The 20,729-nt window shown below is 38.9% G+C and overlaps 1 protein-coding gene, 1 long non-coding RNA gene and 1 other non-coding gene across 4 annotated transcripts in view; 1 reads left to right on the top strand and 2 right to left on the bottom strand.

Annotated features, from left to right (window-relative positions):
- Positions 1-18,804, top strand: part of EPB41L4A (erythrocyte membrane protein band 4.1 like 4A) — a 252,970-nt gene extending 234,166 nt beyond the window's left edge. For both annotated transcript variants that reach the window (XM_042991272.1, XM_042991268.1), the window contains 5 exons: positions 10,348-10,395; positions 10,984-11,052; positions 12,298-12,408; positions 13,445-13,526; positions 16,647-18,804. In XM_042991272.1, coding sequence (XP_042847206.1) covers positions 10,348-10,395; positions 10,984-11,052; positions 12,298-12,408; positions 13,445-13,526; positions 16,647-16,781 — 445 coding nt within the window. In that variant the 3' untranslated portion in view covers positions 16,782-18,804. The remainder of the gene's footprint in view (positions 1-10,347; positions 10,396-10,983; positions 11,053-12,297; positions 12,409-13,444; positions 13,527-16,646) is intronic.
- Positions 18,805-19,081: 277 nt separating this feature from the next.
- On the bottom strand, positions 19,082-20,620 carry LOC122231542. Its single transcript, XR_006208816.1, has 3 exons — positions 20,123-20,620; positions 19,602-19,674; positions 19,082-19,252 (listed from the first exon to the last, which is right to left on the bottom strand). It is a non-coding gene; the product is annotated as an uncharacterized LOC122231542 (long non-coding RNA).
- Positions 19,761-19,894, bottom strand: LOC122232357. Its single transcript, XR_006209726.1, has one exon. It is a non-coding gene; the product is annotated as a small nucleolar RNA SNORA13 (small nucleolar RNA).
- Positions 20,621-20,729: the final 109 nt, after the last annotated feature.

The following is a 20,729-nucleotide window of genomic DNA, read 5'->3' as shown; positions in this document are numbered from 1 at the left end:
AGAGAAAGATAGAGAGAGAGGGAGAACCCAAGTGGGGGAGAGAGAGAGGGAGAGAGAGAGAATGCCAAGCAGGCTTTGCATTGTCAGTGTGGATGCGGGGCTCAATCTCACCCAACCACAAGATCATGACCCCAGCCAAAATAAAGAGTAGGAAGGTTAACTGACTGAGCCACCCAGGTGCCCCAGTTCTGTCAGTTTTTGCTTAAAGTTATTTTGAAGCTCTGGTATATTTGCAATTTTTTTTTGTCTTCCTGAGGAATTGACTGTTTTATTATAGTGAAATGTTTCCTTTTTGCTGGTAATATTCTTTTCCCTATGTCTACTACACACACAGGCACGCAAACTCTTATGTGTGTATATATATAACCATTACAAATCTTTTTCATGCTCACTGTTTGAATGTTATGTACTTGTAATTCTTTTATTTTAAGCCAAAGTATGTCTTTTTTTTTTTTTTTTTTTTTTTTTTTTTTTTTTTTTTTTTTTTTGAGAGAGAGAGAGAAGAGACAGAGGGAGAGAGAGGATGCAGGAGCAGAGGATGGGCAGAGGGAGAGGGAGAGAAAATGTCGGGCAGGCTCCAAGCCCCGTGCGGATTTCCTCACACTCAATCTCATGCCTGTGAGATCATGATCTGAGCCTCGGTCAGGAGTTGGTGGCTTAACTAACTGAGCCACCAGGCACCACCAAAGTATGTCTCTATATTTATAGTCCATCTTTTGATTACTTGTAGACAGCAAATGGTTGGTCTTTTTTTTTTTTTAATCAAGTCTGACCATCTCTACCTTTTAAATTGAATGTTAGTATGTTTACAGTTAATATAATTATTAATACATTAATAGCCTCCTATCTTGCTCTTTTTCCCATTTATCTTTTTTGTTGCTTTGTTCCTCCTTTTCCTATTATATTTTGTGTTAAATGGATACTTTGGTTCTCCATTTTACTTTTAATTAACATCTTCCCTATACTTATTATTTTTTTCTTTAGTGGTTTCTCCATGGCTTACAGTATGGTTCTTTAATTTATCATAATGTGTTTAGGATTAATATCATAATATTTCATGTAAAATGCATGTATAATTTTATGTAATATTTTTTGTAAAATTTAGAAAAATATAGCTCCATTTATTCCCTCTCTTTTTCCTTTGTGCTACTGTCATATAGTTTAATTTTGCATGTTAATAGCCCCATATTATAATGTTATTATCTTGGTTTAAACAGTTTAGTTGTTTTTTAAAGAAATTAAGAAAAGAGGGGGGGAAAAGTTATAGTAATGTAGCAGAAAACAGTCCCCTAGATAGGTCCACATCTTAACCTCCATGACATGTAAGTATTTTATGTTAGATGACAAAGGGAAATTAAGGTTGCAGGTAGAATTAAGATTGTTAATCAGCTGGCCTTCTGCCAGGGATATTTTCCTGAGTTATCCAAATGGGCTCAAAGTAATCAGAAGGGTTCTTAAAAAGTGGAAGGAAAGACAGAAGAGGGAGTGAAAATTATGCAGTTTGAACTCAATCTGCTGTAGTTGGCTTTAAAGATGGAGGAAGGAGCAATGAGCCAAAGAATGTGGGCAGCTTCTAAAGTTGGAAGAGGTAGGGGAATGGATTTTCTTCTAGAGCCTCCAGAAAGGAATGCATCCCTGTCACAGCTTGATTTTAGTCTAGTGGGACCTTGGTCAGATTTCTGATCTACAGAACTGTAAGATAAAAAATTTGTGTTGTTTTAGCATAAGAGACTCTTAAAAACTGAGAACAAACTAAGGGTTAATGGGGGGTGGGAGGGAGAGGAGGGTGGGTGATGGGTATTGAGGAGGGCACCTTTTGGGATGAGCACTGGGTGTTGTATGGAAACCAATTTGACAATAAATTTCATATTAAAAAAATTTGTGTTGTTTTAAGCCATTAAATTTGTGGCAATTTTCTGCAGCAGCAATAGAAAATGAATACAGTGGGGTGCCTGGGTGGCTCAGTCAGCTAAGCATCCAAATCTTGATTTCAGCTCAGGTCATGATCTCACAGTTTGTGGGCTCGAGCCCACAAGCCCCACATCAGGCTCTGCACTGGTAGGGTGGAACCTGCTTTGGATTCTCTCCCTCTCTCTCTGCCCCTCCCCAGCTTAGGCACATACACTCTCTTTTTCTCTCTCTCAAAGATAAATAAGCAAAAAAGAATGAGTACAGTTACCCACATATTTACTATGACCAGTGTGTTTTATTTCTTCCGCTAGATCTGACATTCCATTTTCCTTCCTTCAGCATTTCTTGTAGTACCAGTCTGCAGATGAGGAATTCTCTTCGTTTATGTGAAGATGTCTTTATCTTACCCTTGTTTGGAGCAGATGTTTTCACTAGTTATATGATTCTAAGTTGATAGTTTTTTCTTTCACACTTAAAGAGATTGTTCTGTTGTGTTCTGGTTGCTGTCATTTCTGATAAGTCTGTCTTCATTCCATAGGCACTGTATGGAATTTGTCTTTTGTTTCACCAGCTACTTTTATGATTTTTTTCATTATCTTTTTATTTGTTTGACTATGGTATAGCTAAATGTCATCTTTATATTTATTATCTATGTTTCTGTAATTTGATGTTTTTCACCAAATTTAGGAGACTTTTGGCCATTATATTTTCCAATTCTTTTTCCTGACCCATTCAGTCTTCTGTTTCTTGGGTATCAAATTGTATATATGCTAGACCACTTAATATTGTCCCAAAAGCAACTAAGGTTTTGTTCATTTATAAAATATTTTTTCCCCTTTAAATTTTGATTTCTGTTGACTTGTTTTCAGCTTAGTCAATTCTTTTCACCCTGTGTTATCCAGTCTCCTCTTAAAGCTCTCTTTTACTTTTGTTCTTCTAATAGTTTTCATTTCTCTGTTGAGATTTCCCATGTATTCATTTATTATGTCCATATTTTCCTATAAGTTGTTATATACATATTTACAAGATGTTTTAAAGCTCTTGTTTGTGAATTCCCACATCTGTCTTTAAAAATGTTTCTATTGACTACTTTTATTATTTTTAGATTATGATTATATTTATCTCTCTACATATATAATAATTTTTATTGTATGCAGAAAATTTATTTTTTAAAGATTTTATTATTTATTTTTTTAAGTTTATTTATTTATTTTTAGAGAGAGAATGAGTGAGTAAGCAGGGGAGGGGCATGGAGAGAGAATCCCAAGTAGACATGGGTCTCAAACTCACAAACCATGAGATTGTGACCTGAGCCAAAACCAAGAGTTGGACACTTAACTGCCTGAGGCACTCAGGTGCCCCTAAAGTTTTTATTTTTAAATAATCTCTACACCAACATGGAGCTCAAACCCATAACCCTAAGATCAAGAGTTGTATGCTGTACTGATTGAGCCAGCCAGGCACCCCATATATGCTGAAAATTTTAGATGATGTCTAATTAGGAGGTCTGGATTATGCTGCCTTTCTTGAAAAAAAAAATTTTTTTTTAACATTTATTCACTTTTTTTTTTTTGAGAGACAGAGACACAGCATGAGCAGGGGAGGGGCAGGGAGAGGGAGACACAGAATCCGAAGCAGGTCCAGGCTCTGAGCTGTCAGCACATAGCCTGACGTGGAACTTGAACTCACAGACCATGAGATCATGACCTGAGCCAAAGCCAGACGCCTAACTAACCGAGCCACCCAGGCGCCCCTATGCTGTCTTTCTTTAAAGAGTCAAATTTTGTTCAGGCAGGTGGCTAAATTACTGGTGGCTACTTTCAATCTTATTTTTTATGCTTGGGTTTATGCTTTGGTAGTGTGGGACTTTTCAGACTTTTTCATTAGTTTAGGATGTGTTTTTTTACTTTAGGCTTCATCCCCATTCCTAAAGCTTGGCCTTTCTGGAGTCTTAATTGAAGCATACAGTGTTCAGCATGGCTTTTCCACAGCAACTGCATCAGAACTCTGTCTCCTACCACTTCACACTCTCTGGTGTCTCTGCTCGGCTCTAAGTCTTACAGCAGCTTCTCTCTGTTAGGCCTCGTATAGTCTTACCCCGCTTATGTAGAGATTAAGTGCAATGAATATACTCAGCCATCCTCTTAAGGAAAACCCCGTACAGACTTCTGAAGTCCCCTTTTTAATTTTATCCTGCAATGTAAATTCCAGCCTGGTCAGTAGCCTCACATTCTGATCTCTGCCTCCCCAGCCACGTGAGACTGTTGCCTCTTGAGCTCCACTTCCCTGTCCCATACTGGGAAAATCCCCCCAGAGAAAACCGAAGCAAATGAGGGGGCTTGCCTTGTGCTTCTCTTCTCTCAAACATCATAGGCTTATCTTGTCTGTTGCCCAATGTCTGAGAAACAGTTGCTTTGTATATTTTGTTTTATTTTATAGTCCTTGAGGAGGGAAGGGTCCCTCTGAAACCAGTTATTCCATTGTGTCCAGAAGCAGAGGTTCAGAATACCCTTTTGAGGTAGAGATATGCCTTTAAACTCAGTATTGCTTTTATCAGATCAGCTGAAATCAGAAAAGAATCCAGTGGTACTTTAAACTTAAAATATTATTTAAACTTTAATTTTAATCTTATTTACATGATAAAAATATCAGATCAGGTACAGGATTATCTCAGAAAAATGCAGTCTTAGGAGAGAACCCCATTTAAGAGTTTGATGTGCATCTTTCTGGAATTTAGGTTTAAAGCAAGCCATAAAAAAGATTTAGCAAATATTTGGGATGACTTTGTAACTGAACTTGGTTGATTGATTAATTATATAGCTGATATGACCAAAATGCAGTTAAAGAAATTCCAAGTGAAAAAAAAATCTATTTGAAGAGTAGTTCATTCAGAAGTTACTCTACCTCCTTGGTAAAAAGCAGACTGAGAAGGAGAAAGGACATAGGAAGAGCAACTGGAAAACCTCTGGGGTGGGCTAGGTGTAAGAGGTGGTTTTAGCTCAGAAATGAAGAGAAGTGGATGAAAACACATTTTGGAAGCAGTGCTGGCGGATTTGGGAGTGTGACAGGTATTTTGCATGAATTTGCAATCTGGGACTGATGGGTGGAGCGGAAGTCATGAGGTTTTACTGAGGTGGGTGAGATGGGCTGGAGATGTGTGTGGAGAAAGTGTCAAGATTTTTGTTTTGTTAGGTTTGAGAAACCAAGTGTGTAATCAAATGGAAATGTCAAGTAGGCAACTGGATAAAACTGTTACAACTCTGCAAGATGATGGAATACCTACCTTATATGGACAAACTGAGCTCTCTTTCATTTGAGCTATGACATTAAAAACCTGAGGTTCTTTGACAACTAAGAAAGTTATTTGCTGGGTGCCATTGTCAGACCTCTGCTTTCTGGGCCTCCCCAATGTTAGCTTACTGCCTAATCTCCATGAACAACAAGTGTCATCTCTACAAACAGATAATACCATTTTCATATTGCTGAAAATTCAAGTCCTATATGACAAGTATCTGTGATATCATACTTGGGATTACAGTTACTATAATAAGTTCTCTAGGTCTTGGGCAATCTCTAGAAATGCTGTAAGGTACTGATTTTTTTCCCTTGAGATAAAGAGGAGGTGAGATGTGAAGAGAGCGGGGTGGGGCCAACTCAAATGAAGATTATAATTTGGTTCTGTGCAAATTTAGGAACCACTACTGCTTTTTTTTTTAATGTTTTTTTTTTAATTAAAAAAATTTTTTTTTTGATTTTAGAGAGAGACAGGGAGAAGGGGAGAGGGAGAGAGAGAGAATCCTAGGCATGCTCCACGCTCAGTGCAGAGCCCAGCCCAACGCCGGGCTTGATCCCACCACCCTGGGATAATGACCTGAGCCAAAACCAAGAATCAGATGCTCAACTGACTGAGCCACTCAGGCACCCCAAGAATCGCTACTGCTTTTTTAAAAAATGGTAACATGACTAGAGCAGGATCTGAGAAAGTAATTAAAATTGTTCTTCACATATAATTAACATTTCAGATATACAGTAAACCACTTAACTGTCAATTACTCCCATATTCTTAATTCCTACTACCATGTCAATAAATTGCTATATGGACATATATTCACTGAGGGTTTAGAATGTTATGATACATCATTCACATGATTCATTCATTTTATTTTTCAAATTTACAATAAAAAGCTAGAAAATTTTATGTATTATAAATGCCAGAGACATACAATAGTATAAAATACAAACCCCCTCTCTCTTGGATCTCATCTAGGAAAATGTTGAGAAGTACAGTTCTTTCTAGTACATTTTGAAGCTGCATTGCCATGACATTCTTGTTTACTTATCATTAGAAACTTTTGGTGGAAATGCTTTTCTATATTAGTAAAACTAATTAGTAAAACTCATTGCTATGTTTGGAAGAGGCAATGAAGCTGAAACAATAGTTCTCATAGGTTCAACTTGTGTGTGCGAGAAGGCTCATGCTCCCTCTGGTGGTGGTAAGGTCTCACTATTTTTATTAAAAAATAATTGATGTGAAGATGGGATTGTCAGGGTGAAGTGATGTTCCCATTAAAGACAAAACCGAAGTCTGATTCCTCAGAGATTTAGCATGTAGGTTCTGGAAGTGACTCCTTGAATGATCTTCAGTAGCCAGGTTGCTGAGCCCTGTGGCTTCCTAATCCTTCTTTAATTCTGACAGAGGGAGGGAAGGAGTGGAAGATTAAGCTTTCTCTTAATCATGTCTATTCTGACCACTCAGGAATATGATGAGGAATTAATGAGATATTTGTTAAGGGCTTTGAATTTTTAAAATAAAGATGTTTTATAAACTTACAGTTTTCTTAGTAACGTTTTCAAGTCTAAATTTCCTTTTAGAACAGCGTTCAGTGGTAAGGTCACAAAAGCATGAAGTCAAATGCTACCTCATTTATTTTTTAGTTTATTATAGTACATAAAAATATAGTGTATTGTATCCCATAGTATAACATATAGTGTTTTCTAGTTAATATAATCGTAACATTAGGGAGATGTAAAAGACTGTATGCAGTGATGGGGTTTAAACACTGTAGATTTAACAACTGTTGTTCTTAGAGTTTTGGAAGAAAGGAGAAGATGACTCTAAATGATGTCTCATCAAAGCTAATTTCTCTGAAAAATGAATATTTATATTGGGCTATTGGTATCAGGTGTAGATGAGGGATGTTTTGTTTTTGAAAAATATGGGACTAATATTGAACTTCATGTGTATTATATATATATATATATGCTCTATTTCCTTAGGAACTTATTTGGAGAGTTCAAATAAAACATCTGCATAATTAAGAGCCCTTTAATTAAGAAAAATGGCTGTCAAAATCCCACAGCTTTCTAAATTCACAAAATGATGTTGAGCTGCAGATCATGAAATCATCCTAAATTATTGATTAAATGTGTGCAGATGTAAGCATAAGAATAATACATTCCTCATTAGCATGTTGCCGGTATTTACATTTGTTAAATCACAGGTGGTCTAGCAATTGGAGGAAATTGTTTTTTTTGTTTTTGTTTTTTTGTTTTTAGCTTTGGAACTTCTCCCTGACATAAAGCTGCTTGAAACTGCTGGGCATTTCAGAACTCAGTAACTTAAACATGACAATCGTAGATGCTTATTATAGATGTTATAGAACTTAAACATCTAGACTAAATTCCTGAATCTTTTAGGACCAGTATTTATGGCTCCAAGGACTAATGTTCCCATTTGGGTTAAGGTAACATTTCTGCTAATTCTTACAAGATGGGAATGAAAGGTATTGCCTGTGGAATTGCAACAATAGTAATTTTTTAAACCATGGAAATGTTTTTATGTTTTTCTTTTTTGATACCTAAAGTTAGAAATTCTCTTGACCATGACAGTGTGGAGCCAGCTTGGGATTCCGTCTCCCTCTCTCTCTGCCCCTCCCCTGCTTGTGCTCTCTCTCTCTCTCTCAAAAATAAATAAACTTTAAAAAAATTCTCTTGACTAAAAATAAATCAGAAAAGATAGGTAAGTATGAATAATAAAATTACCTGCAATTCCAGCACTCAGAAGTATCCAGTTATCAAGTGTTTTGTATGTTGCTTATATTCATCATCTGTCTCTCACTAGCCTGATATGGTGGTCATGGGGGACAGGCACATCCTACTTGCCCCTCATTGCTTTTTCTTATTCTCCCTTCCTCTTTCCTCAAAGCACTCGGTTTTGAATCTAAGGCCATCAGATTATACCACTCCTTGTGTATGCGTCCCTTACCTCATTATTTGAAGATTTAGTTCCTGCTTTGCTATTATTCTCTCCGACACTGTGTCAGTAATCACATAATGGATCTCTACAGTGACCTGGCCTCACAGTTCCTCCACCCAACCATAACTACTTTACTTTCAGGTCAAACCTTTGACCAGTTATTTCCAGTTTCGGGCAGTTTTGCGCCCCATGGGACATTTGGCAATGCCTGGAGACATTTTTGCTTGTCACAGTGGGGAGGTATTACTGACATCATGGGCAGAGACCATAGGGCTACTAATCATCCTACAACGCATAGGACAGCCCTCTACAGCAAAGAATTATTTGACCCAGAATGTCAATAGTGTTGAGGTTGAGAAACCCTCTTCAACTCAAAGATAGCCTTACTATTGCACCTTCAGAGATAAGAATGATTTTCAATAGAATGGCTTCCTAACCTAGATATTCTGTAATACTTAAGACTATTGGGTGACCCTCTCTGACAATTAGATGCTGATGTATAGGTAAAGCAGAACCATCTTTTCTCTGGGAATAGTATAAATAGCTTAGTGCTTTTTAGTATTAGCACTAATACTAAGTATCATGTAAAATACTTGATACTCCGGAAGTATCATGTAAAATATTGTCTAGTGAATCACACCAGCCAAACATAGGAAAGGCAGATTCCTTACAGAAAATCCTTCCAAAGAAGCATTTCTTAAGACTTTAAAAAAAAAAGTGTATAGGGGCATCTGGGTGGCTCAGTGACTCTTGATTTTGGCTCAGGTCACAATCTCATGGTTCATGGGATCGAGCCCTGCATCAGGCTCTGTGCTGACAGTGTAGAGCCTGCTTTGGATTATCTCCTTCCTCTCTCCCTGCCCCTCCCCTCTCTCTGTCTCTCATGCTCTGTCTCTCAAAATAAACTTAAAAAAAAATTTTTTTAAGCATATAATTTTATTATATAACAAAATCAACATTTAACAATATCACATTTTTACATTTGAGACCAAGGCTTCATCCCCTCCCCTTATCTTCCATGTTTTGACTCCTTTTGAATTGGTTAAAAGGCCTTTACAGATTTTTTTTCCATTAAAGAAAAAAACCACTTAGTCAATTTAATTGCTAGAAAGTAGCTTATTGTATTCTGTGGTCTCAGAAAGTCCTACCAGAATGCCTCAGTGGTGCCTTATTACTTAGAAAAATGAAAGCAATGATAATATCATATGTTGAAAGTGATATTGAGCCCAAAAATGCTGATACAGATTATGAACGTAAAATTCCACAGGACAGAGTATTGTTGTGGCTTTGCGTAGCACCAGGCCTTTTAATTGTTAGGTTTTGCGTCCTTTCTTTGGGCCTTTATTAGGCCTTGGTTCTATTGAAAGGACTAATGAAAGCTTATCATTTTCTCACTAGGAAAAAAAATCATTCTGTGGCAACACTTGCAGTGATAATAGATTTCTAGTATTCATTGCTATTGTGGGGAGGGTGAACACATGGATAATGACTTGAAATTTCTCATTCTAGGAAATTAAAAGTAGTGGTGTAATTTCTACTCGGGGATTTTTGGAGATTTGTGGGGTATGTAGATTCGGATGGAGAAGGGCATACAGAGGTGACAGTATAAGCCACACATAGATCCCAGCATTTCTGGGCCCATGCTCTGGCCCAGAAACACAACATGAGATGTAATATGAAAGGTAGGTAGGTCACTGGCACAGTGTGCCAGCCTGGGCTGTCCCACCATTCCCTTTTCCCTGTGGTTGCTGCTTCTACTAGGTAATCACAGATCATGTTGGGAATCTTTCCTATTAATAGAATCAGGATGAGTTCTTTGCCTTTACTTAGAAATAGCCAGAAGGACCAGAAACAGAAGCCCTGAATCATCTTCACTGTAAAATCACCAGTGGAGGGTGTGTGGATTTGCTCTTCAAGTTCTAGGCTCTTTCATCAGATAAAGCCTTGGCTGTGGCTGGGTTTTATGTGATTTTTTTCAGTAGTACTAGCAGATAAATTATCTTGTATCTTTATGCTATCCCACATTGGCTCTCCCTGCCCAGTCTTTCGTTGTCTGGTCCCAGCTGGCAAATAAGAACTTCACAGTCTGAAAACTATTAATGTAGCTCGGCTAAAGTTAGCTGTTAGATTTTTCGATGAAGCATGTTTGCAGAGATGAGTGGTGTTTTTTCTATTTATAGGAGGAGCCCTGATATCCAAGCAAAAGAAGAGTTATGGAAGCATATTCAGTAAGTACTGATTTTTTTCTTCCTCTTGTTTCAAAACCCATGTAGTGTTAAGGCGTTTACGAGGGAGACCACTGACACCGAGAGGCAGCCTCTGGCTGAAGCCTGTCACATAGTCTTTCTTCATTGCCATCATTATGTGGAACATGGGACTCACAGCAGTGGTGCCTTCCCGTGCCAGCAGCCCCTCTACAGGTAGCCCTGACATCTTCTCTCTTAAGGCCAGTTAGCCTCACCTGTAAATGGCCTCAGGACAATGTTTTACAAATAAATACCAGGGAAAACAGATTCAGAAGGAAAAAAGATACTACAGGGGAGAGAAGCAGATCTTTTGTAAAGAAATGATGGATGGAGAGTCGTCTACATTCCAGTTATAGAAAAACTGGAAAAAAGGTAGAAGAGCCACAGAAAAGGTTTTTCCCCCATTTTTCCTTGAATACATACTAGGTTTTTAATCTTTGCTCCTGGCTTATATTTCCCTTAGTTTTACTAATACTGTGTTTGGGGATAAGGTTAGGAAGGAAAAACTCACCTGCCAGTTGTATTTCTATCAGCTTCATAAATTTAATTTTCTTGCTCATTCCCTTCTAGAAAGGAACTTGTGGATCCTTCTGGTTTGTCTGAAGAACAATTAAAAGAGATTCCATACACTAAAATAGAGTGAGTATGTCTTTGAAAATCTTGTCACAAAAGTTTTATTAGTACTTATAAGTGAGTAGTCCATTCTTACTTTCCAGTGGTATTCTATGAAGGGCTTTGTCTTTACATTTTAACTAAAATTAAAACTGTAGGAAAGGGGGTGCCTGAGTGGCTCAGTCCGTTAAGCATCTGACTTCGGCTCAGGTCATGATCTCACGGTTTGTGAGTTCGGTCAGGCTCTGTGCTGACAGCGCAGAGCCTGGAGCCTGCTTCAGATTGTGTGTCTCCCTCTCTCTCTCTGCCCCCTCACTTGCTTGCATTCTGTGTCTCTCCCTCTCAAAAATAAACATTAAAAAAAAAATGTAGAGAAAGAGGTAGAAAAGGGTGTATTAAAGCTAATTGTTATTTTGCACTACAATCACAATCATATATTAACTGCCAGTTTGTATGAAGTAGGTACACAGGAGCTTTTGATAATTAATGTGTTCTAAAACCTAAGTTCTTTTTTTTAAGGGATTCATTGATTGGTAATGTTTCTTTTTATTCACTACAAGATGTTGTATTGGCCCTGAATCCTGCCACATTAGCCCATAGAACTAGCACATTGAATGTGCTCCATGGAAGCGTAACAGGATTCCCTAATCACCATTCAGTGTAGGATGCAGCAGAAGATGATCTATTTACTCTGTTTTCTGCCCTGCTGTAATTGGTAAAGAGAAAGGGTGTGTGGGGGTGGGGGGTTACTTCCTTGCTTTATTTCCGTCTGTAACCCATGCTTTCTTCCCACTCTGGTCAAACTGCAGGTTTGTACACACTCTCCCCAACTCCCCTTCCTACCACCCCCTCATCTCTTGGCCAAAGATTGAATTCTTAATGACAGGCTAATTAGCTAGGATAAGGACCAACCTTTCCTCATAGGAATGCCATTTGTCTGCATTACAGATTTTTTTCTTTCACACTACTGGAAAAAATTCAACTGTAGGGAATAGTTTCATTAGAATTTTTCATTAAAAAACTACACACTCATGTGCATACAAATAATAGAGCTTCATTTTCATGTAAATGAAATGGTCATGTAAATGGTCAAGAGGGCAGTTTTCTGTTAGCTCCTGAAAGTGAAGCCACTTAGGCTTTCTAAGCTCAGAGGGATCATGTTCTTTTTAAATTCTTGAAGTCATTCCTTTGTGGTTTCCATATTAAGGAAAAATTCCAAATTATCCTCTTCTGACTTCTGGTTTATTTCCATGTTTTTGGTTGCTTATTCAGGACTCAAGGTGACCCAATCCGCATCAGGCATTCCCATTCACCGCGAAGTTACCGCCAGTATCGCAGGTCTCAGTGTTCAGATGGAGAGCGATCCGTTCTCTCGGAGGTGAAGTAAGTGGGCAAGCTTGAGTACATTATCACTTGCAGGACTCCAGTTCTGGAACAGCACAGTACAGTAGGACTTTCTGCAATGATGGAAATGTTCTGTATCTGTAACTGTTAAGTATCTGAAAGATGGGTAGTATGACCGAGAAACTGAAAATTTAATATTCTTAATTAAATTTAAGTAGCCCTGTATGGCTAGTGGCTACCATATTGGACAGCACAGATCTAGACCATACTTAGTCTGAATCATGGTACCCCCAAGCTATGCACTGAAACTTTTACAAGAAAAAAAAATGCATTAACTATTCTATTGTGAATAATGCATCCTTATTTGAGAAATGGTGTATGTTTCTTTTTGATCTGATGACATTTTCTTTTACTATAGCAAATATCGTATGTTGTAGTCATTTCTTTGTGTTATTCAGTTTTTCTTTTGAGGAAAGTGACTGTATCTCACAATATAGTCGCAAGAGGTGCTATATTTTAAATGAATATGTTAATGAAATAATTATGTATCATGTACTTGGTATTGCTGGATAGGAATGTTAATCATTTAACTCTGAATTAAGGCTCAAAATTTTGATAAACATTAATAAGTTGGGACATAAGCTAGTCCAGCCGAGAGAGTTATAGGCCAGGTTTTGTTTATTTTTTGTTTGTAAAATGTAGAGCATGGCTATTTATAGCTACATAGGTTTATAGAAAAAGAATAAATGGCCACAAATGCTTCTTTGGAAACAAATCGAAAGGCCATTTATACATGTCACAGTAACTAGAGCACATGGGAACCATACTTATGTTTTACTCTTGGTTCTTCTATGATTTTGAGCAAGTCAAAACCTTGCTCAACTTAATGCAAAACCTGCCCAACTTAATGCAAAAACATTTATTAAACATCTCTCCGTGTAAAGTATTGTGGTAGGTACTCTTAAGGAGTATAAAGGTACATCAAACATGTTTTCTATTCTGTAGTTCTCTTCCACCTCAAGTTGTGATTCTAGGTACTATCTCAATTGTTAATTCTAAAACAAATCCTCTGCAGTTCAAAAACGGATCTTGTACCTCCACTTCCTGTGACACGTTCTTCAGATGCTCAGGGTTCTGGTGGCTCCACAGTTCATCAGGTCGGTATTAATAATAAAGTTTTAAGGTATTGGTATTGATGAAAATTTTTGAGAAGCACTTTTCTGAAAGTTCTTTTGGGGAAATAGGGCAATGAATCTCTAACCTCATTCTGAGACTCTATAATTTAAAAAGAAAGTATACAAAATGTGGAAGGAGGGTTACATGATCAAGACAAGGCACAACATGGGAAGAGTTAAGTTAGAAGTGAGAGCTAGAGCTAGTGCAAGGTCTCAAACAGTCTGATCCTTGGAGCAAATCCAAGGATAACGAAAATGGTAAGATAATTTGAAACCAGAGCAAAGAAACAATAGCTTCACTAAAAAAAAAAAAAAAAAGTTCTTTGATATTTTTTGAGCCAGAGAAGCGAGAAAGTGGTAGACTTAGAGCAGGCACATGTTCTATTATTGATGGCAGACAGAATTACTCAAGTCCTATTTCATTTGTCTTCTCCATCAAAGAAAATTACTTTTGTTCTGGAAATGTTTTAAATAATGTGGTTAAAAGGGAATTCAAGGACAGAGTAAAGTTATCTGTCTGCCTTAATAAAATCAATTTACTCCGCTGGATTAGATCAGGGGAGCACTCTAACAAACATATTGCAGCAAGGTGTTTGACACCATCTCTTATGGTAAATCAGAGAAAAAAAGGCTGTGTGAGATCATTGGGTGGATTTAGGTCTACTTAAACCATCACTCTAAGAACAAAGTTGATGTTTATAATGGGTCATTGTCCACCCGTTGTTTGTAGTGATGTGGTGTTCATTAGATCCTCCATCCCTTTGGAACGCAATTCTAACTACTGTCTCCCATAAAAAGGCATGTAAGCACAGTTTTATACGTAAATCCAGGGAGTTTATGGACAATCTAAGAAAACTGACTCCAGTGGTACAGGTTATGCACTGCCCTTTGTTTCTCCAGATTCATTTTTGTCATTGACTTAAGCAGGGTCAGAAACGCCTGTACTGATTTATGTTAGATTTCCTGGTAAGAGATTCTGAGATGGAGGTTTACATGGAGGAACTTTATTGGAAAGCATAAGGATCAACACTTGCTGGGATGAGAGAGAAAGCCAAATGTTGAATGGTGTAGTATTCTCCGAATAAAGCATCAGCTGATCCCACAGGGAGCTCTAGAGCTGAGAGGGCCTATCGGATCTCTCCCACTTGGCCTTTACACATAGGCACTCACCATGTAACAAGTCACTTGTTGAAGGGTGCCCTAAGGAGGGGGCTGTCTTCAGCTGAGGGTAGTTCCTGGGGGAGGGCTCAGTTTTTTAGCCGTATATCAGCCAACACTCCCAGCAGCTGGGGGAGTGAATGCCTCAGTCCTGAATGGAGGACTGGATGATTAGTTACTACATCCAATAACATCTTCCTCATTTTTGATTAGGTAGATCTGGAAGAGCCAATAGGTTGTGCAAACAATTGTTTCAAGTCAATAGTATTTTAAAAATTTATATTCAAGATTAGGAGTTTAGGGTTTGCATTCAGATTGACCTGCATTTGTGTCTCCTTGTCTCTGCATACCACTTGTGTGACTTTGAGCAAACTGTGTAACTTCTGAACTTCAACTTCTATGCAATGTAAATAATAACCTGTCAGGGTTATTGTGAGGATAAACAGGCAGTTATTTTTCAGAACTTTGTCTTAAAATTTAAAGTTGGATTCAGCACAAAGAATGTTATTGTACTTTCGCTGTTCCAACTACCCTAGACTCCCTGATCACCATCACTCAGGAATCGCAGGAAACTTCTGCACATTGAAATAGTTCTCACTTTTCTGCATACGACAGCTCACATGCATCTACGGATCAGTGTGGTACTGATTCAAAGCTGGTCTCTGTGACATCTCTTTGAATTCAACAAATATCTAATAAGCACATTAGACAGGCACTGGCTGGGTAGTCAGTAAACTACAGCCTAAGGGCTAAATCCAGCCTACCTGTTTCTGTATGGCCTAGGAGCTAATAAATTGCTTTTACATTTTTTAAGGGTTGTTTAAGGGGTGGGGGGGGGCACAACATGCAACAGCAACCAGATGTAGTCTACAATTAGGCCCTTCTGAGAAAAATGTTCATTCAGACTCCTGGCCTAGACATAGAACACATAAAAGTTAACAAAATCATTAGGGAAGCATTATGAAGAAACCAAGGGCTCAGAAAATCAACAGGTCAATTTGACAATAAATTTCATATATTAAAAAAAAAAAAAAAAGAAAAAAAAAGAAAAATCAACAGGTGACTTTACAGAAATAGGGTGGTCCAAGAAAGTTAACTCAGAAACCGATGACAGAAATAGGGTGACCAGTGATCTCAGGAACTGATGTATAAAGCTGGAAACTTGCAGAGTAGGAGCCACCCAGGTGCAGATGGAAGAGCAAGAGAGAAGTCTGTAAAGGTCCTGGGGGTGTTTGAGCCAAGACCAGTGTGCTCAGAGCATGGAGGAGGGTGGGGACAGATTTCGCAGGGCTTTATTCTACGTGCCAAAAGGAAACCACTGATGTGGTTGCCACATGGAGAAAGGACTTGAATGACACTGGAAGCAGGGAAGTTGCATTTCCCAAGTTCTGTCATGGTGCCAGAGTTCTGGTAGTGGTATGGCCTGTCTACACCTCACTTCCTTTTTTCATGCAGAAGGCTGGTAAAGGTGGGATGAATCATGGACTCTGACTCACTTTATTTCCTTAAGATATGCAGGCAGAGACCGGTTTTACTGTAAAGTAACTTACAAGGTAGTGCTTGTTTTAGGTGACCTCCCAGCTCCTTTTCTCTTGCTGTATTAGCTTTCCATTCTTCACATACACTGTCCTTCCCCTACCTCTCAGATTATCCAGACATCTTCCATTTCAGAGGTCTCACACTCTAAAATTATCTTGATTCAACCTGAGAGTCTGGTTTAGGAATGACTAGAAATATTTAACTGGGTGATTTAGGACTAATTTTCATGCATTTAGTGTATTATGCATGTTACAATCAGACTTAACTTTACAATCTTCATGTCATAACCAGGGTATTTGTTGAACAGCTTTTGATACTATGAACCTTAATTTCTGATGTATTAATAAAGTTGATTTGGCCATTTTCTTCTCTGAATCTTAATCTTTTGAGTATATTTTCTTCTAGAGAAGAAATGGATCTAAAGATAGCCTGATTGAAGAAAAATCTCAGACATCTACAAGCAATCTGACTGGAAAACACATAGCAAAAACAGTAAAAACTGTCCAAGCTTCACGCCTCAAGATGGACTTGATCCAGTGAAGGGCCAGAGAATAGGGGTGGGAAGGGTGTGTGTGTGTGCCACCTTTACTTTCAAACTGTGAATTATTCAAATATCTTGGACCTGCAGAAAGTGTTTCTTCAGAAAAAAAATGGGAGTCTGTTGCATCTTCTAAATGTTTAACAGTGTATTTGTGCTGAAGGGCCTTTTTATTTGGCAACTCAAAGAAGGGTTGAGAAGACTCATGCCTTGACGCCCTATTTTCCTTCCTGGAAACTCCAGTTATCTTGTGTCCACAACCAAGATCAGGTGGTTCTGATCAAAGGTCTGGAATCCTAGTGTGCAGCTGCCTAGCTAGGTACACCAAGTGGACAAAAAGGTTCTTCCCAACTCTAGGTGATCTCAGCCTGTGCACAGATGTATGAAGACTGAGATCTCACTTTCAGACTGAAGTTTTTATTCATATAAATGTTCTTTGTAATACTGTATTTTGTGGCATTAAGTCCCACTGGTTATTTACAAATGTAAAAAGCTTTTTAAGTGTTGCTTTTAATTTCTAGTGTCCTTGTGTTTTCAAAAAAAAAAAAAGAAAATGCTATGTGTAGATTTCAGTTGACCTCCGTTTATAAATTCATGAAACCCAACCTCAAATGGTCTCTCTATCCTGCCTGGCTATCTAACTCCCACCCCCAAAGACGAGTTCATCTGAGGATGACTTTGCACTCCACTTTCCAGAGAAAACAGATACTCCTGCAGGACATTATCTCCCTACCCACAAACTTTCCAGCTGTCATCAACACTAATCCTTCCTTTCCTCCTGTCCCTGCACCTGTGTTTTGGAACCCACTCTCCTTCAGCCTTCTTGTCCCTGTCCACTTCCTGTCAGCTAGATCCTTGCCATTTGGTTTTAAACTATTAACTCTTCCATCTAAAAAAAGGAAAATAAAAGCCAACCAACTTTTCCAACCACAAATCCCTCTCCAGCTACTATTTTCCTCTCCCATTCCAAGTTTCTCAAAAAGGATTATCTGCAGCTGGTGTCAATTCTTCTAATCCCGACTGTAAACTGTTAAGATCCTCCTCCACTACAGACCTTACGCTAAAATCACCTGTCACCAAATCCCAAAGGTAACTTTAGGCTGCCCTGCCATATTTTTAGTGCAGTATTTCATTGTTTGCACTGTTCTGACCATCTTTTACTGCTCTTCAGTAAGATGCTATTCTACCTCATCAATTAGTTTCCCAGAGCTTAGTCCTCCTCCTCTACCCCAGGTGGATCTCATTTATGACCATAGCCTTAAGGTTTATTTCCATAGCTTAGTCTTTCTGCCAGGGCACTTAGATTTTTCAAAGGCAACCCCAGTTCAACAGTTTAAAATGCTGCTCCCTGGATTCAGGACCACTACCATGTGAATGTGCAAAACTACACACATAGCAATCATTAAACACCTCCCCTATTACCAAGTCCTGTTAGCTCTGCTCTCTATAGCTTAATGATCTCCAAATTTTACTACCACCCTGGTCCAAGGTGGTCCTCACTTGCTTCAACAACTGGCCCACCTGCATCTCCTTTTTTACACATGACAACTATAACATTTCCTCTTGCATTAAACAGAGCCCTATGTGGTCTGTTGTTTTACCTGCTCAGGCTCATTTTGTAACACCCATGGGCTCCCTTAATAGCCACCTTCAAGCCTCATTAAGCACTCAACTCTTATCTAAATCAGGACACTTAAGACGGAAAGTAACTACAACTGTCACAAACCTGTATCTTTCCTAGGCCAAGGCCTCTGCATATGCCATTCCCAACTTTGCCTTGCAAAAATGATAACTGCCCTTAATCTCAACCGCTTTCTCAGGTTTCCTTGGGTCAACTCATGAATGAGACTTGTCTCACAAAGGCAGTTTCACATCTGTGATGATATTTCTGCCATTCAACTCTAAGCTTCCAAAGGGAGGGACTGTGTTTTGCTCACCCTTGTGTTCCCACCTCCTAGTACATTACTGAAAAACTCAATAAATGTTTCAATGCCCAAAGACTATTTGTTCTTTCCTACAAAATTGAGGTGGAGGGTAAAAAAAAAAAAAAAAAAAAAAAAAAAAAATGCAGTGACAACGTAAAACACACCTGTGACCTAAAAACCAACTACTCTAGTTCACCAGGCCGAGGCACTGAAAGCAAGCACTTAGTTCTCCATAATTGGTAGCTGTGAATATCAATCTTAGCTGAGATTAAACCATTCTCAAGTTTCAGGGGTGGGGAGGATAGAAACCCTCCCTTTCTCTTTGATCTTTCAAAAGAATGCTATTTGCTGGCAGTTAATTACTTAATACACAAACCTCCAAGAAACACAAGGAAATATTTATTCATAGCCCCACTATTTTAAAGGTAGATTTATGGACAGTTCCAAAACAGTTATTTTAGTACCCCTCAGACTCCTGGGAATTTTAAATGATCCAAGCAACTCTTGTCAAGATTTCCTGTGATGGTTTTGAATTCATCAAGGACATCCTAAAAGAAAAAATAAAGCACTGAATTTGACATATATTCACGTGCATCAAACATTAAAAGCTTCATAATAAAACTCAGTATATCCTTCTGAATTGCATTTTGGACTCAGCTTTAAACGTCCACATAAAACCTGAGATTTGTAAGTGTTGGAAATTTAGTTACTACACAAAGAAACACGTATTTTAAAATTCCAAAACTAAGCTGGGAACAGGCTTTCCTATTTGCCGGTAACTTCACCTTCATAACTACACGTTGCAGTACTAATTTAATACCCATTAAAGCACCCCAAACTAGAAGTTTGCATTACAAATAACTGTTTTAAGACAGCACTACAACACCATCATCCTACCTTAGGTCACCCTTGGTGCTCCAGGACAGAATTCAGCTAGCAGCAGGATATGCTTCAAGCATCCGTCTTTCACCTGAACAAAATGTAGTTAAAAACTGCTTAAGAGAAACTATACGCTTAAGACTCAAGATCACATGTGTCAACTAATGTAAAAGCATAAACTGTTACTTGTGCAGCTCCTACGCCAAAGATACCAAATTCAAGGGCAGGAAAAGGCTGCAAAGTGTTTAGTTTACGCCTTTTTTGACACCACATTCACTAGTTTCCAAAAGTGAACGGGCAACACAAAGGCTACAAGAAACCTACCCAAGGACTGCTCGATCTATGGCACAAAGTTGCTGACCCCATAATGTACTGTTCTGTGGATGAGCTCAAAGGTGATTAATACCAGCTGTAGATTTTCTTGTACAATTCAAACCCGACTAGGTTAACAAGAACTGCAGTACAAAGTGTTTTAAGTGGTTAAAACCTTCAAAAGCTGGGATGCTACTGGTTCCTCCTTGCACTAAATGCAAACTCACCTGCGAAGCTGTTGCCGCTCACTCGCCAAGTTCTCTATCTTGAAACAAATATCGAGATCTAAACCTTAAACGGCACTTTACTCCTATGTAGACTTGATCTCAAATGGGATACTGTAGGCATACATGCAGTTACAGGGTGAGGCCTTTCTCTTTCACGAGAAATCCGTTTCTATTAAAAACTCCCTGACACAAAGTACGTGTCCAATAAACTCAAATGCACTCAAGTCCATCTTCCACTTCCTGGAGTGGGAACGCAGCCTGGGGGCCGCGTTGGAGTCTTCTGAGGTCCACGGACAACGTGGCGGAGACCAGGCCGGGCCTCTTCCCTCCACGGACTCACGGCACGGGATCCTCGGGCCCGGCACAGCGGCGAAGCATATCCCATCGCCCTCAGGGTGGCCGCGCGTCCCTGCTCAGCGCCTGGGCCCTTCGGAGACCGAGATACCCCGCGCCCCCCCAACCCCGCCATCCCGGAAAGCGCGAAACACCTCCCCTACCCCGGAGCGCAAAAGCAGAAAAGGCCGGGGGTTTCCTCCCACAATGCTTTTCTATGACTGGAAGGACCCACTGTCCGGGGAGCGCGGGGGGAACGGGCTGTACCACTGGC

The sequence above is a fragment of the Panthera tigris genome, chromosome A1 (genome assembly GCF_018350195.1).
Source record: "Panthera tigris isolate Pti1 chromosome A1, P.tigris_Pti1_mat1.1, whole genome shotgun sequence".
NCBI lineage: Eukaryota > Metazoa > Chordata > Mammalia > Carnivora > Felidae > Panthera > Panthera tigris.
This window is presented reverse-complemented; position numbering and strand designations above follow the sequence as displayed.